Raw genomic sequence first — 17,032 nt, 5'->3', positions numbered from 1 at the left:
CGAGAACCGATCCACAACGACCAGGATGGTGGTATTCCCCTGTGAGGGGGGAAGGTCTGTAACAAAATCCACCGAGAGGTGAGACCAGGGTCGTTGTGGAACGGGCAGGGGTTGTAACTTACCCCTGGGCAAGTGTCTGGGCGCCTTACACTGGGCACACACCGAGCAGGAGGAGACATAAATCCTCACATCCCTGGCTAACGTTGGCCACCAGTACTTTGTGCTAAGGCAGTGCACTGTCCGGCCAATACCTGGATGCCCAGAGGAGGGTGACGTGTGAGCCCAATAAATGAGTCGATCCCGGACCTCGAGCGGGACGTACGTCCGACCCACCGGACACTGTGGAGGGCTAGGGTCGGTGCGTAACGCCCGCTCGATCTCCGTATCGACCTCCCACACCACCGGTGCCACCAGACAAGACTTAGGTAGTATGGGAGTGGGCTCAACGGACCTCTCCTCTGTGTCATACCGCCGAGACAGGGCGTCTGCCTTCCCGTTCTGGGACCCAGGGATGTAAGTGATCTTAAACACGAACCGGGCTAGAAACATAGTCCACCGAGCCTGGCGAGGATTTAGTCTCCTAGCCGCTCGAATGTATTCCAGGTTACGGTGGTCAGTCAAAATGAGAAAAGCTAGTTGGTGCAGGGGACGGCCCCACTCTGGCTCCTTCTCCTCCGTTCTCTAGCGCCAGCACCCCCGAGCTCCATAGGACTCGGCTCGGAGGTGCTGGAGGGTGGAATGGGCGACCCCCACCCAGGACGTCCGCGGGTGGCGAGCAGGGTGTCTAGCCGAATGGCCATGTCAACCAATTGGTCAAACGAAAGAGTGGTGTCCCTGCACGCCAACTCTCTACGGACGTCCTCCCTGAGGCTGCAGCGGAAGTGATCTATGAGGGCCCGCTCATTCCACCCTGCATCTGCCGCTAGAGTCCGGAACTCCAGTGCAAACTCTTGAGCGCTCCTCATCCCCTGCCGGAGGTAGAATAGACGCTCCCCCGCCGCCTTCCCCTCAGGTGGATGGTCGAACACTGCCCGGAAGCGGCGGGAGAACTCCACATAGGTGATCGTTGCGGCGTCTATCCTCCTCCATTCGGCGTTGGCCCACTCCAACGCCTTGCCGGTGAGACAGGAGATGAGGGCGGAAACGCTCTCGTGTCCCGAGGGCACCGGGTGTACGGTGGCGAGGTAGAGTTCGATTTGCAACAGGAAACCCTGACACCCGGCCGCGGTGCCGTCGTACGCCCTCGGGAGCGAGAGCCGAATCCCACTGGGTTCCGGAAGTTGGACAGGTGGACTTACCGATGGTGATGGTGTGGTAGGTGGGGGCGTGGGTACCCCGCTGGCCTCCCATCGATGGAGGGTGTTCATCACCCTATCCAGAGCGTGCCTGATCTGGTTGATCCTGTCCTCCTGTCCACGAAGGCGCTCCTCAATAATCTCGGTAGGTGCGGCTGCTCCTGCTGATTCCATAGTGATGGTGTGTAATTCTGTCACAGTTGAGTGTAGAAGTGGTGTGGAATCAAGCGCAGGACACACAGAGGCTTCGTACTGACGTCTTTAGTGAAGACAAAAAGAACAAGCCAAACACGGCTACATACAACCTGGCAGGCAAGCGAACTTTACGCACACCGGTAAAGTACATACAAAGGCACAAAAGTGCGGAGCACTCTACTACACCGAACAGAGAGACAAAACGAACTAGCATCCCACAGTGACAACGAACAATTACACACAACACATGACAAAACTCAAGAGAACTTATAGGACGCATAATGAACACTACCAAGGAACAGGTGTAACAAAACAGACAAAACCAATCAAACATCGAAACATAGAACGGTGGCAGCTAGTACTCCGGAGACGACGACCGCCGAAGCCTGCCCGAACAAGGAGAAGGAGCAGCCTCGGCCGAAACCGTGACAGGGATGAATACTTTTGCAAGGCACTGTATTTTCTACAAGGGTGTCTTAAAACCTCAATGGACGGCACTGAGCTATCTGTTCCTCTTGATTGTGAGCACTGCAGCAGTGTTATGGATAGCTAATTTAAAAGTGGATCAAGCTAATTTAAACAAAAGTGTAATCTTGTCTAATAAATACTCCATCACACGCCCATCACGGTCTGCTTTGCTGACTCATTAAGCTACAGCTCCAGGCAAACACACCCACTCCAAACACACCCACTCCAAATTCTACTACTTCGGCCAAAGATGGGTTTTGTCAACATAGTTTCCTCCTTATTTCAACTTAATTCATCAACATGGCTGTGTATCACTGTGGCAATTTGGTTGAATTAGTAAAATGTCATCATGTACACAGTTTCTGGTCTTTGTAATTTATTATCCCCATGGAATATGCCACAACTAGGCTACAATGTATCAGCCTGGAGATTAAATCACCTTAGTTTCTGACATATTGAATGCTGGAAGGTTGTTTGGTATGCCAGGTGATTTGTAGATCAGTCTGCAGCACCAATAACTGACAGACAAATTACACCCCCTTGTGATGATAGCTAGATAGCAGGATCACATAATTAATGGATCTCTATGGGAAATCTATAGTATACATTTTGGTCAACTGTTGAGCCATAAATGACAGCATTGCTATTTCTGAGGAAACTGAAATGGGCTCACATTTTAATTATTGATGAATTTAGTGTCGCTCAAGCCCATAGTTAGATGGTAAATATAAGACAATCAAAAAATCTCAGATCGATTTCACTTCCAGGCACTAGGGGTCCTCAGTGGCTAGCGGTGCATGATGGCTCAAAATGTATTTGTTTTTGTCACATGACAGGAAAGTCCCCGTTGGAACGTTTGCCAAACAAGGAAGAAATCCCACAGCTAGCTAGCTTGCTAATGCCCGCGACTTTGCGACAGCTAGTGGGGGTGAAGTTCGAAACAAAATATGAAGACGTTTATGATCACAGTTAACTAGCTTCACGTCCTGTGGCTAACTTTCGTTACATTTAGCAAAGACTGTCTACTCACTCTTGTCTTGCTGCTAATGCTATAAGATCCAACGAAGCTTGCCATACCAGTTTAGCTACTGGGCTAGAATTCTCCTTGTCGATTAGTGTCGAGTAGTGTGTGTGCTGTCTGCATTCCTGTGTTGAGTTTTTGACAGCGGACTTTTCACTTCTTTTGTCTTTCGCCCTAACGTTGGGTGACTGTCCTAGGTAGCTAACTAGGTCATTGTCCACTCAGTCACTTGTCATGCTAGGCTTTTGAATAGAAAGCTAGATAGCTAGCTAGGTGGTTAGTAACGGCGCTTTTTTACTGTCATTCTTTTCTCTTGAGTTTTTGACACATCACATCGGACTAGCTGGATCATGGGCTCAAATCACCTTAACAACAACTAGCTAGCTAGCTAACTAGCTTAAGGTAAGTTGTCTTTTCTAAAGTCATTGGCAGCTGGTCTGGCAACTTTAGCCATAACTAGCTAACGTTATCTGATTTATCCAGGTAGTGACACACTGTAGCTATCGTTGTCAAAACAGAAACGACCTGTGATGTCCGCCTAGAATCTAGTTTGGCATTAGGGTCATTCCACTTCAAAAAGCACAAGAAAGAGGATTTCGACACGCACCATCTCAGATTGTTCTGAAATCGTTTCTGTTGTTAGAAACAGATAATATTAGTATTCCTGCAACATTAACGTATTTCGTTGAAATATAATTTGATCTAATTATGGTAAATAATTTCATCCAAATTGGCCATTTTAATTTATAGGATTCATATAATATTCAGTAAATATAGTACCTAACATCTGATTTGGACAACTTTTTTCTAACAATGGGTTCGGCATGAGGAATCCAAAATAATTGTCAAAAGTCACCCACGGACACCCCACACCCCACATTAATCCCACCCCAACAACCAATATATAGTAACAGTTCTCTGTGTCTGACACGTAGTATGGAGCTGTAGCTAGCTACTGTCAGATTTAGTATCTAGGCTAGCTGTCAGGGAAACTGCCATCATATGACAATTGTGAAGAGCACCATCAGGTGTTATGTTGCAATGCAATCTTAACTTTGTTCTAAATAATGTGTGTTGCCACTTACCAGTTCACTATGGAATGAGGCCTCAAGCCATGCTGCTTTAATGTTTGGTTGTCTTTACCTTTTTCACCAGATTTCATGTTATTCTGGAGAGGCTGTCACAAGAAGATTCCAGACCTTTTCATCCAAGATTTCCCCCCACACCTTCCCCACTAAGCCCCACCCCCTCTCCACTCCCTCTCCCTGACCCCTCATAATGTTGGAGGGACTTGTTGCCTGGGTACTCAACACATACCTAGGCAAATATGTCAGCAACCTAAATACAGACCAGCTCTCCATCGCCCTCCTCAAAGGTAGCCTGTCTGTCTGTCCGTTTGTCTGGCTCAGGGTGTCCACTGTCAGTTTCTACGATGACATCATCCTCGCTCTTACCCTCATTGAATTTGACAGCTCTTCAACTTGCCAAACATCCTATGCTACCAGAATCCCTGCAATATACAATATAGCACAATAAATATAATAATGTATCATGCATTTACTGTAACTGAAGTCTAGGCCCACCCTTGATAACCCTTGTCTTCCCTAGGGGCGGTGGAGCTGGAAAACCTTCCCTTAAGGAAAGATGCCCTCCGAGAGTTTGATCTGCCCTTTGAGGTCAAAGCAGGTGAGTGATCCATCAAAAAGGTTATCTTTGAAATCATTCACAATAACTATATATATATACAGTGAGGGAAAAAAGTATTTGATCCCCTGCTGATTTTGTACGTTTGCTCACTGACAAAGAAATGATCAGTCTATAATTTTAATGGTAAGTTTATTTGAACAGTGAGAGACAGAATAACAACAAAAAAATCCAGAAAAAAGCATGTCAAAAATGTTATAAATTGATTTGCATTTTAATGAGGGAAATAAGTATTTGACCCCCTCTCAATCAGAAAGATTTCTGGCTCACAGGTGTCTTTTATACAGGTAACGACCTGAGATTAGGAGCACACTCTTAAAGGGAGTGCTCCTAATCTCAGCTTGTTACCTGTATAAAATACACTTGTCCACAGAAGCAATCAATCAATCAGATTCCAAACTCTCCACCATGGCCAAGACCAAAGAGCTCTCCAAGGATGTCAGGGACAAGATTGTAGACCTACACAAGGCTGGAATGGGCTACAAGACCATCGCCAAGCAGCTTGGTGAGAAGGTGACAACAGTTGGTGCGATTATTCGCAAATGGAAGAAACACAAAATAACTGTAAATCTTCCTCGGCCTGGGGCTCCATGCAAGATCTCACTTCGTGGAGTTGCAATGATCATGAGAACGGTGAGGAATCAGCCCAGAACTACACGGGAGGATCTTGTAAATGATCTCAAGGCAGCTGGGACCATAGTCACCAAGAAAACAATTGGTAACACACTACGCCGTGAAGGACTGAAATCCTGCAGCGCCCGCAAGGTCCCCCTGCTCAAGAAAGCAAATATACAGGCCCATCTGAAGTTTGCCAATGAACATCTGAATGATTCAGAGGAGAACTGGGTGAAAGCGTTGTGGTCAGATGAGACCAAAATTGAGCTCTTTGGCATCAACTCAACTCACTGTGTTTGGAGGAGGAGGAATGCTGCCTATGACCCCAAGAACACCATCCCCACCTTCAAACATGGAGGTGGAAACATTATGCTTTGGGGGTGTTTTTCTGCTAAGGGGACAGGACAACTTCACCGCATCAAAGGGATGATGGACGGGGCCATGTACCGTCAAATCTTGGGTGAGAACCTCCTTCCCTCAGCCAGGGCATTGAAAATGGGTCGTGGATGGGTATTCCAGCATAACAATGACCCAAAACACACAGCCAAGGCAACAAAGGAGTGGCTCAAGAAGAAGCACAATAAGGTCCTGGAGTGGCCTAGCCAGTCTCCAGACCTTAATTCCATAAAAAATCTTGGAGGGAGCTGAAGTTTCGAGTTGCCAAACGTCAGCCTCGAAACCTTAATGACTTGGAGAAGATCTGCAAAGAGGAGTGGGACAAAATCCCTCCTGAGATGTGTGCAAACCTGGCGGCCAACTACAAGAAAAGTCTGACCTCTGTGATTGCCAATAAGGGTTTTGCCACCAAGGACTAAGTCATGTTTTGCAGAGGGGTCAAATACTTATTTCCCTCATTAAAATGCAAATCAATTTATAACATTTTTGACATGCGTTTTTCTGGATTTCTTTGTTGTTATTCTGTCTCTCACTGTTCAACTAAACCTACCATTAAAATTATAGACTGATCATGTCTTTGTCAGTGGGCAAATATACAAAATCAGCAGGGGATCAAATACTTTTTTCCCTCACTGTATATATATATATATATATATAAAGTAAACTCAATATGCACAATTAGAGTTATTTTGAGTTGAGCAGAAGATTGGCCTTAATTTCTGTGCACTCACTACACTTATCTCCAGTCCTTGCTGATCAGTCCTGCTTGGTTGACCTTTTGTTCACTAAAAGAACGTCAACAAACAATCAGTGTTATTTAGTCTGGTAACAAGCATGCACCCATAATGGCAAAGGAAATCAATTATTCAACATGCCTTTCTTTCAACCAAACCAGTGATTGGTTTAATTGTTAAGACAAGGCCAACTGGACGATAAGTGTCTGTAGTCAGTGCAGCACAGTGATTAGTATTACAACAGTCTACAGTTCTTAGACATACGATAATAAATACACAACAGCAGCACAATGCATTTCACACAGTACATGACAGCCACAGCTACACTGAGAAAGTATAGAAGTACACAAAAGTCCTATTTCAGGTTGAGCAATGTTCATTTAGTCACATCGAATGAATGTTATCTCAGCTTTTATGACGTTTATCTTCATTATTTGATCTTCATTATAGTGTATAGATAAGGAAAAGGGGCATCATTGTTATCTTCAGTAACTTCTTTACTAAGATAAATCGTGACACAATACGCAGAGCATTATGAGTATTTTAGTACTTCATGCTACACCCTGCTTTCGCTCTCCAGGCTTCATTGGGAAGATCACGCTCCAGATCCCGTTCTACCGACCCCACAGTGACCCCTGGGTCATCTCCATGTCCCAGCTCAACCTCATCATCGGCCCGGTCCGACCCCAGGAGTATGACGAGGAGACGGAGAGGGAGGCCGAGCGCGAACGCAAGAAACAGCTGCTTAAGGCACTAGAGGACAAGTGGAAGGTGTGTGGGAACAGTGCCAAGAATCCTGGAATCAGGCTCAGTTGTATTCTTATCTGTAGACTGTGTATGTATGCAGTATACACTGAGTGTACAAAACATTATGAACACCTGCTTTTTCTCTGACATACACTGACCAGGTGAAAGCTATGATTCCTTATTGATGTCACTTGTTAACCTCTATGGGATGGGTGTCCCGTATACCGGACGGTTGAGCTAATGTGCGCTAATGTGATTAGCATGACTGTTGTAAGTAACAGCAAAATGTCCAGGACATAGACATGTATTATATGGGCAGTGAGCATACATTCTTGTTAATCTAACTGCACTGTCCAATTTACAGTAGCTATTACAGTGAAAAAATACCATGTTATTGTTTGAGGAGAGTGCAAAACAACAAACCTATCACGGCAACTGGTTTGATACATTCACCTCTGAAGGTAAATAATGTACTTACATTCAATAAGCTTGCTCTGATTTGTCATCCTAAGGGTCCCAGAGATCAAATGTAGCATAATTTTGTTTGATCAAATCAATTTTTATATTCAAATGTAGGAACTGGGTTCTACAGTTTGAACCCCTGCTGTCTCTGGCTCCACACCCACCCCGCCCGGCCATCTAGATGTGTGAAAGTTAGTGTATAAGCTAATGATCCATCATGTATGACATTCCTGGGAGTGTGTAAACTTACATTTTGTATTACCATATCATTTTTGTATGTTCTCTATAGTTATGTACTTGAAAATGTATCAATTGACCAATTCAGCACATTTGGGCAGACTTGATACAAAATAGTCCAGTATTGCAATGCTTCACTGGATCAATCTGAAACTTTGCACACACTGCTGCCTGCTAGTGGCCAAAATCTAAATTGCGCCTAAACTGCAATATTATATTGTGGCCCTTCTCTTGCATTTCAAAGATGATGGAACAACAAAAAACGCATGTTTTTTTGTTTGTATTATCTTTTACCAGATCTAATGTGTTATATTCTCCTACATTAATTTCACATTTCCACAAACTTTTTCCTTTCAAATGGTATCAAGATTATGCATATCCTTTCTTCAGGTCCTGAGCTACATTCAGTTAGATTTGGGTATGTCATTTTAGGCGAAAATGGGAAAAAAGGGTTAGATCCTTATGAGGTTAAATCCACTTCAATCAGTGTAGATGAAGGGGAGGAGACAGGTTAAATAAGATTTTTAAGCCTTGAGACAATTGAGACATGGATTGTGTATGTGTGCCATTCAGAGGGTGAATGTGCAAGACAAAATATGTAAATGCCTTTGATCAGGGTATGGTAGTAGGTGCCAGGCGCACCGGTTTTTGTCAAGAACTGCAATGCTGCAGTCATTGTATTAGGCTATTGCAGTGAAGAGTGGATTGCTACCTACTTTTGCTATGAAATCATATGTATCCAGGAGTTCCACCAAGCCGCAAGTTTACATGTGATTGTGATATGTACAGTATGTTCAGCATTGTAATGATAGTGACATGTTGCTCATTAGACAACTAGTTGATGTCTTGATTGATGTACCTTTCCCTCAGAGCGAGTGTGAACAGAAAGGAGAGTCCTACTGGTACTCTGTCACTGCCTCTGTAGTCACCAGGATCGTGGAGAACATTGAGGTAAAATATCACATTCCTTTGGGACATGTCATTGTAATCCACTTGACTTGTGTTTAGAATCAGAACTGACTTTTCCCTTTGGGGTTTCTCTTCAGCTAAAGATACAAGATGTCCACTTGCGATTTGAGGATGACTTGACCAACCCAGGGAAGCCATTTTGCTTTGGTGTCTGCATCAAGAACGTATCTGCACAGAACTCTTCAATAGAACCGGTAAGTTACATGTACCAGTCAGACATCGCTTGCCATATCAAGTGGGTATGGCTGCTCGGTCTAACAGTGTGTTCCTCCTTCTTTACAGGCACAAAGGCTCATGCGGCAAAAGCAACTGGAGATTAAAGAATTCAGTGTCTACTGGGACACAGTGTCTAGCATGTTGGGTGATCTCCCCGCCAACGAGATTCAGGAGGCCATGACCAAGTGCATGCAGAGCCGAGAGCACCAGTATATCTTTGAGCCGGTGTGTGCCTCGGTGCTGCTGAGGAGGAATGCCTCCAAGGAGCCTCTGAGGTCTCGCAACGCGCCCCGCATCGAGGGCCAGGTTCAGCTGGAGCCTCTATCTCTACGACTGTCACAGGTGCAGTACCAGCAGATCATGGCCTTCCTCAAAGAGCTGGACCGCAGGGAGAGGGAGATGATGTTCCGCCAGTGGAGACCCAAAGTCCCCATCATTGGAAACTGCCGGCATTGGTGGATGTTTGCCATCCAGGCCAACCTGAGTGAGATTCGAGAGCAGAGGCGGAGGGGGAACTGGGAGTTTGCCCTGCGGAGGGCACGGGACGCCCTGCTTTACACCAACCTCTACTTCCAGAGGCTTAAAGGAGCCCCCCTCAATCCCCTGGAGGAGTGTGAATTGCAGAGAGTGGAGGACGAGCAGAATCTGGAGGAGTTGCAAAGCCTTAGGGGAGTTGTCCACGACTGCTTCCGCAAACAGGAGGAAATCGCAGAGAGTGTGAGAGAACCTATCGCTGAGAGCCCACCACCCTGTTCTCCCACAGGGAGCTCCATCCCCAATAGTGGCAGCTCTGGCATGATCCAGTACCTGCAGTCGTGGTTCCCTGGCTGGGGCGGCTGGTACGGAGCGTACCCTGAGACGGGCCCTGATGAGCTGCTACCAGGCCCTGGCACCTGGGACATCCTGGGTAAGAACTAAGGGGCAAATTCTAACTTTCACTAACAGTCATAAATTGATGTCAATGGGAGACTGAACATTTGAAGTTGAAGTTAGGATTCAACCCTAAGAGCTTTTCTCCTGGATCGTTGAACAAAAAAGTATTGTGTGTATGTTGCCATTGAGTGAGTGTAGTCAAAATAATGGGATAGCCCTTTAATACGAAAGAGAGAGAAAATGCTATGTTGGAGTGTAGTACAGATGCACTCTCAGTGTCTTTCAAGGACCTCACACGCTCTAAATTGAAAATGGTTGCTTTTCCCCCCTCGCCCATTCCCTATACATTTAAGGGACGAAAAGTCACAGTGCCATATGTCTCACAGTCTGTGCCAACCTCATCAACCAGATCGTGTCCCTCTGTCTGTCCCCTGTACAGAGGAGGACCTGTTTGACCCTCTGGAGGACTCTCAGACCCTCAACACCTTCACCAGGAGAGACCACCTGTTTGCCCGGCTAGAGTTCCTGCTGGAGACGGGGGCCGTCACCCTGTTCCACCAAGACAAGAGGGGAGCTGAGAGTGGCGTCATCGAGCTCAGGTTCTCAGGTACAGCATGGTGTCCGAAATGGCACCCTATTTCTTATACAGTGCTTTCGGAAAGTATTCAGACCCCTTAACTTTTTCCACATTTTGTTATGCAATACCCCATAATGACAAAGCAAAAAACTTTTTTTTTTTTTGCAAATGTATAAAAAATTACAAAATGAAATATCACATTTACATAAGTATTCAGACCCATTAATCAGTACTTTGTTGAAGCCCCTTTGCTAGTGATTACAGCCTAGAGTCTTCTTGGGTATGACGCTACAAGCTTGGCACACCTGTATTTGGGGAGTTTCTCCCTTCTCTGCAGATCCTCTTAAGCTGTCAGGTTGGAAATGGAGCGTCGCTGCACAGATATTTTCAGGTCTCTCGAGATGTTCGATTAGGTTCAAGTCCGGGCTCTGGCTGGGCCACTCAAGGACATTCAGAGACTTGTCCCGAAGCCACTCCTGCGTTGTCTTGGCTGTGTGCTTAGGGTCGTTGTCCTTTTGGAAGGTGAACCTTTGCCACAGTCTGAGGTCCTGAGCACTCTGAAGCAGGTTTTCATCAATGATCTCTCTGTACTTTGCTCTGTTCATCTTTCCCTCGATCCTGACTAGTCTCCCAGTCCCTACCGCTGAAAAACATCCCCACAGCATGATGCTGCCACCACCATGTTTCACCGTAGGGATGGTGCCAGGTTTCCTCCAGACGTGACACTTGGCATTCAGGCCAAAGAGTTCAATCTTGGTTTCATCATACCAGAGAATCTTGTTTCTCATGGTCTGAGAGTCCTTTAGGTGCCTTTTGGCGTCTGGCCCACTCTACCATAAAGGCCTGATTGGTGGAGTGCTGCAGAGATGGTTGTCCTTCTGGAATGTTCTCCCATCTCCACAGAGGAACTCTGGAGCTCTGTCAGAGTGACCATCGGGTTCTTGGTCACCTCCCTGACCAAGGCCCTTCTCCCCGATTGCTCAGTTTGGCCGGGCAGCCAGCTCTAGGAAGAGTCTTGGTGGTTCCAAACTTCTTCCATTTAAGAATGATGGAGGCCACTGTGTTCTTGGGGACCTTCAAAGCTGCAGAAATGTTTTTCTACCCTTCCCCAGATCTGTGCCTTGACACAATCCCGTCTCGGAGTTCTACGGACAATTCATTTGACCTCATGGCTTGGTTTTTGCTCTGACATGCCCTGCCAACTGTGGGACCTTATATAGACAGGTGTGTGCCTTTCCAAATCATGTCCAATCAATTGAATTTACCACAGGTGGACTCCAATCAAGTTGTAGAGACATTTGAAGGAGGATCAATGGAAACAGGATGCACCTGACATACATGTCGAGTCTCATAGCAAAGGGTCTGAATACTTATGTAAATAAGGTATTTCTGTTGTTTCTTTTTAATACATTTGCTAGCATTTCTAAAAACCTGTTTTCGCTTTGCCATTATGGGGTATTGTGCGTAGATTGATGAGGAAAAAATTACTTTTACCCATTTTAGAATAAGGCTGAAACTTAACAAAATGTGGAAAAAGTCAAGGGGTCTGAATACTTTCCGAATGCGCTGTATATAGTGCACTACTTTTGGCCAGAGCCATAGGGGAATGGAGTGCCATTTCAGAGGCAGATTTACTTTATAGGTGACTCCTCTCCCAAATACTGATATTTGTTTGAGAACATAAGTTGATTGAGAATGCATGCTCATGTGGGTAGTGGGTGCGGTGTGATGATTATTGATGGTTTGCCCTGAGCAATGCTGTAACAGTGTCTCCTTTCCTCAGGGGTGAAGGTGGGAGTGGAGTCTCTGCCTCGCTCTGAGTCCTCTCTTCTGTCTGTCAAGCTGGGGGGCTTATTCCTCAGAGACCTCACCACCCAGGGCACCATCTTCCCCGTCCTCGTTTCCCCCAAACCGGTGAGGGAGTAGCAGGCCTGTTTGAGTTGAACATGTGAATAGATTGAACATGTGCTATATGTACAGAATATTAATCTGTCATTATTATATCTCTAAAAGGACCAGGTTGTGGTTGCCATAAACCAGCCTTTTGGCCAGCCTAGCAGTGCTGAAACGAGCAGCTCAGGTGAGTGTTTAGGTTTACTTGCGAAACGTCCTCTTGAAATCCCCAAGAGGATTGCAAAGTGCATTAATCACCTGTTAAATTAATTATGTTTATTTCATGAAATGGAATATAAAGACAATAAATGTTTATATTTTGTTTGGCAGTCCCTAGCTTAGAGTCATCGGCGTCCCCTGTGTTTGAAATGATATACGAGCGCAACCCGGTCAGGTGTAAATTTGAGCGGAGACTGGAGGTGAACACTAGCCCTCTGAACATCATCTACAACCCTCAGGCCATTAAGAAAGTCACTGAGTTCTTCTACAAAGGAAGAGTCCACACCTCAGGTAAGATAGATATATATATATCTATATATAGTGGGGAGAACAAGTATTTGATACACTGCCGATTTTGCAGGTTTTCCTACTTACAAAGCATGTAGAGGTCTGTAATTTTTATCATAGGTACACTTCAACTGTGAGAGACGGAATCTAAAACAAAAATCCAGAAAATCACATTGTATGATTTTTAAGTAATTAATTTGCATTTTATTGCATGACATAAGTATTTGATACATCAGAAAAGCAGAACTTAATATTTGGTACAGAAACCATTGTTTGCAATTACAGAGATCATACGTTTCCTGTAGGTCTTGACCAGGTTTGCACACACCGCAGCAGGGATTTTGGCCCACTCCTCCATACAGAACTTCTCCAGATCCTTCAGGTTTCGGGGCTGTCGCTGGGCAATACAGACTTTCAGCTCCCTCCAAAGATTTTCTATTGGGTTCAGGTCTGGAGACTGGCTAGGCCACTCCAGGACCTTGAGATGCTTCTTACGGAGCCACTCCTTAGTTGCCCTGGCTGTGTGTTTCGGGTCGTTGTCATGCTGGAAGACCCAGCCACGACCCATCTTCAATGCTCTTACTGAGGGAAGGAGGTTGTTGGGCAAGATCTTGCGATACATGGCCCCATCCATCCTCCCCTCAATACGGTGCAGTCGTCCTGTCTCCTTTGCAGAAAAGAATCCCCAAAGACTGATGTTTCCACCTCTATGCTTCACGGTTGGGATGGTGTTCTTGGGGTTGTACTCGTCCTTCTTCTTCCTCCAAACACGGCGAGTGAAGTTTAGACCAAAAAGCTCTATTTTTGTCTCATCAGACCACATGACCTTCTCCCATTCCTCCTCTGGATCATCCAGATGGTCATTGGCAAACTTCAGACGGGCGTGGACATGCGCTGGCTTGAGCAGGGGGACCTTGCGTGCGCTGCAGGATTTTAATCCATGACGGCGTAGTGTGTTACTAATGGTTTTCTTTGAGACTGTGGTCCCAGCTCTCTTCAGGTGATTGACCAGGTCCTGCCGTGTAGTTCTGGGCTGATCCCTCACCTTCCTGATGATCATTGATGCCCCACGAGGTGAGATCTTGCATGGAGCCCCAGACCGAGGGTGATTGACCGTCATCTTGAACTTCTTCCATTTTCTAATAATTGCGCCAACAGTTGTTGCCTTCTCACCAAGCTGCTTGCCTATTGTCCTGTAGCCCATCCCAGCCTTGTACAGGTCTACAATTTTATCCCTGATGTCCTTACAGCTCTCTGGTCTTGGCCATTGTGGAGAGGTTGGAGTCTGTTTGATTGAGTGTGTGGACAGGTGTCTTTTATACAGGTAACGTGTTCAAACAGGTGCAGTTAATACAGGTAATGAGTGGAGAACAGGAGGACTTCTTAAAGAAAAACTAACAGGTCTGTGAGAGCCGGAATTCTTACTGGTTGGTAGGTGATCAAATACTTATGTCATGCAATAAAATGCAAATTATTTACTTAAAAATCATACAATGTGATTTTCTGGATTTTTGTTTTAGATTCCGTCTCTCACAGTTGAAGTGTACCTATGATAAAAATTACAGACCTCTACATGCTTTGTAAGTAGGAAAACCTGCAAAATCGGCAGTGTATCAAATACTTGTTCTCCCCACTGTGTATATATATATATATATATATATATACACACACACACACACACACACACACACACACACACACATATACACACTACCGGTCAAAAGTTTTAAACACCTACTCATTCAAGGGTTTTTCTTTATTTTTTACTATTTTCTACATTGTAGAATAATAGGGAAGACATCAAAACTATGAAATAACACATATGGAATCATGTAGTAACCAAAAAAGTGTTAAACGTATCAAAATATATGTTATATTTGAGATTCTAAAAATAGCCACCCTTTGCCTTGATGACAGCTTTGCACACTCTTGACATTCTCTCAATCAGCTTCATGAGGTAGTCACCTGGAATGCATTTCAATTAACAGGTGTGCCTTCGTAAAAGTTAATTTGTGGAATTTATTTCCTTCTTAATGCATTTGAGCCAATCAGTTGTGTTGTGACAAGGTAGGGGGGTATACAGAAGATGGCCCTATTTGGTAAAAGACCAAGTCCATATTATGGCAAGAACAGCTCAAATAAGAAAAGAGAAACGACAGTCCATCATTGCTTTAAGACATGAAGGTCAGTCAATACGGAACATTTCAAGATCTTTGAACATTTCTTCAAGCGCTATGATGAAACTGGCTCTCATGAGGACCACCACAGGAATGGAAGACCCAGAGTTACCTCTGCTGCAGAGGATAAGTTCATTAGAGTTACCAGAAATTGCAGCCCAAATAAATGCTTCAGAGTTCATGTAACAGACACATCTCAACTGTTCAGAGGAGACTGTGTGAATAAGGCCTTCATGGTCGAATTGCTGCAAAGAAACCACTACTAAAGGACACCAATAAGAAGAAGAAACCTGCTTGGGCCAAGAAACATGAGCAATGGACATTAGACCAGTGGAAATGTGTCCTTTGGTCTGGAGTCCAAATTTCAGATTTTTGGTTCCGACCGCCGTGTCTTTGTGAGACACGGTGTGGGTGAACAGATGATATCCGCATGTATATTTCCCACTGTAAAGGATGGTGGAGGAGGTGTGATGGTGTTGGGATGCATTGCTGGTGACACTGTCTGTGATTTATTTAGAATTCAAGGTAAACTTAACCAGCATGGCTACCACAGCATTCGGCAGCGATATGCCATCGCATCTGGTTTGGCTTAATGGGACTATCATTTGTTTTTCAATATGATTCCATATGTGTTATTTTATAGTTTTGTTGTATTCACTATTATTCTACAATGTAGAAATAAAGAAAAACCCTTGAATGAGTAGGTGTGTCAACTTTTGACTGGTACTGTGTGTATATATAGCAAAAACAGGTTTTTAGACATGTTTGCAAATGTATTAAAAATAGAAAACTGATGTTACATTTACATAAGTATTCAGAACCTTTACTCCGTGCTTTGTTGAAGCACCTCTGGCAGCGATTACAGCCTCAAGTCTTCTTGGGTATGACGCTACAAGCTTGGCACACCTGTATTTGGGGAGTTTCTCCCATTCTTCTCCATTGATCCTCTCAAGCTCTGTCAGGTTGAATGGGGAGCGTCGCTGCACAGCTATTTTCAGGTCTCTACAGAGATGTTTGATCGGGTTCAAGTCCGGGCTCTGGCTGGGCCACTCATGGACATTCAGAGACTTGTCCCGATACCACTCCTGCGTTGTCTTGGCTGTGTGCTTAGGGTCGTTGTCCTTTTGGAAGGTGAACCGTCGCACCAGTCAGGTCCTGAGTGCTCTGGAGCAGGTTTTCATCAATGATCTCTCTGGACATTGTTCCGTTCATCTTTCCCTCGATCCTGACTAGCCTCCCAGTCCCTGCCTCTGAAAAACATCCCCACAGCATGATGCTTCTTCCACCACCATGCTTCACCGTAGGGATGGTGCCAGGTTTCCTTCAGACGTGGCACTTGGCATTCAGGCCAAAGAGTTCAATCTTGGTTTCATCAGACCAGAGAATATTGTTTCTCATGGTCTGAGAGGCCTTTAGGTGCCTTTTGGCAAACTCCATGCGGGCTGTCATGCGCCTTTTACTGAGGAGAGGCTTACGTCTGGCCACTCTACCATAAAGTCCTGATTGGTCGATTGCTGCAGAGATGGTTGTCCTTCTGGAAGGTTCTCCCATCTCCACAGAGGAACTCTGGAGCTCTGTCAGAGTGACCATCGTGTTCTTGGTCATCTCCCTGATTATTCAGTTTGGCCGGGCAGCCAGCTCTAGGAAGAGTCTTGGTGGTTCCAAACTTCTTCCATTTAATAATGATGGAGGCCACTGTGTTCTTGGGGACCTTCAAAGCTGCAGAAATGTTTTTCTACCCTTCCCCAGATCTGTGCCTTGACACAATCCTGTCTCGGAGCTCTACGGACAATTCCTTCGAACTCATGGCTTGTTTTTTGCTCTGACATGCTCTGTCAACTGTGGGACCTTATATAGACAGGTGTGTGCCTTTACCACAGGTGGACTCCAATCAAGTTGTAGAAACATCTCAAGGATGATCAATGGAAACAGGATGCACCTGAGTA

The 17,032-nt window shown here is 45.2% G+C and overlaps 1 protein-coding gene across 1 annotated transcript in view; it reads left to right on the top strand.

Annotated features, from left to right (window-relative positions):
- The first annotated feature begins 2,844 nt into the window (after positions 1-2,844).
- vps13d (vacuolar protein sorting 13 homolog D) overlaps positions 2,845-17,032 on the top strand; it is an 80,445-nt gene continuing 66,257 nt past the window's right edge. Inside the window, exons 1-11 of the mRNA XM_084187303.1 lie at positions 2,845-3,381; positions 4,135-4,354; positions 4,588-4,665; positions 7,009-7,199; positions 8,745-8,825; positions 8,921-9,037; positions 9,126-9,966; positions 10,372-10,539; positions 12,293-12,423; positions 12,523-12,589; positions 12,733-12,912. Coding sequence (XP_084043429.1) covers positions 4,258-4,354; positions 4,588-4,665; positions 7,009-7,199; positions 8,745-8,825; positions 8,921-9,037; positions 9,126-9,966; positions 10,372-10,539; positions 12,293-12,423; positions 12,523-12,589; positions 12,733-12,912 — 1,951 coding nt within the window. The 5' untranslated portion in view covers positions 2,845-3,381; positions 4,135-4,257. The remainder of the gene's footprint in view (positions 3,382-4,134; positions 4,355-4,587; positions 4,666-7,008; positions 7,200-8,744; positions 8,826-8,920; positions 9,038-9,125; positions 9,967-10,371; positions 10,540-12,292; positions 12,424-12,522; positions 12,590-12,732; positions 12,913-17,032) is intronic.

The sequence above is a fragment of the Coregonus lavaretus genome (genome assembly GCF_964263955.1).
Source record: "Coregonus lavaretus genome assembly, chromosome: 22".
In the NCBI taxonomy this organism is placed as follows: domain Eukaryota; kingdom Metazoa; phylum Chordata; class Actinopteri; order Salmoniformes; family Salmonidae; genus Coregonus; species Coregonus lavaretus.
This window is presented reverse-complemented; position numbering and strand designations above follow the sequence as displayed.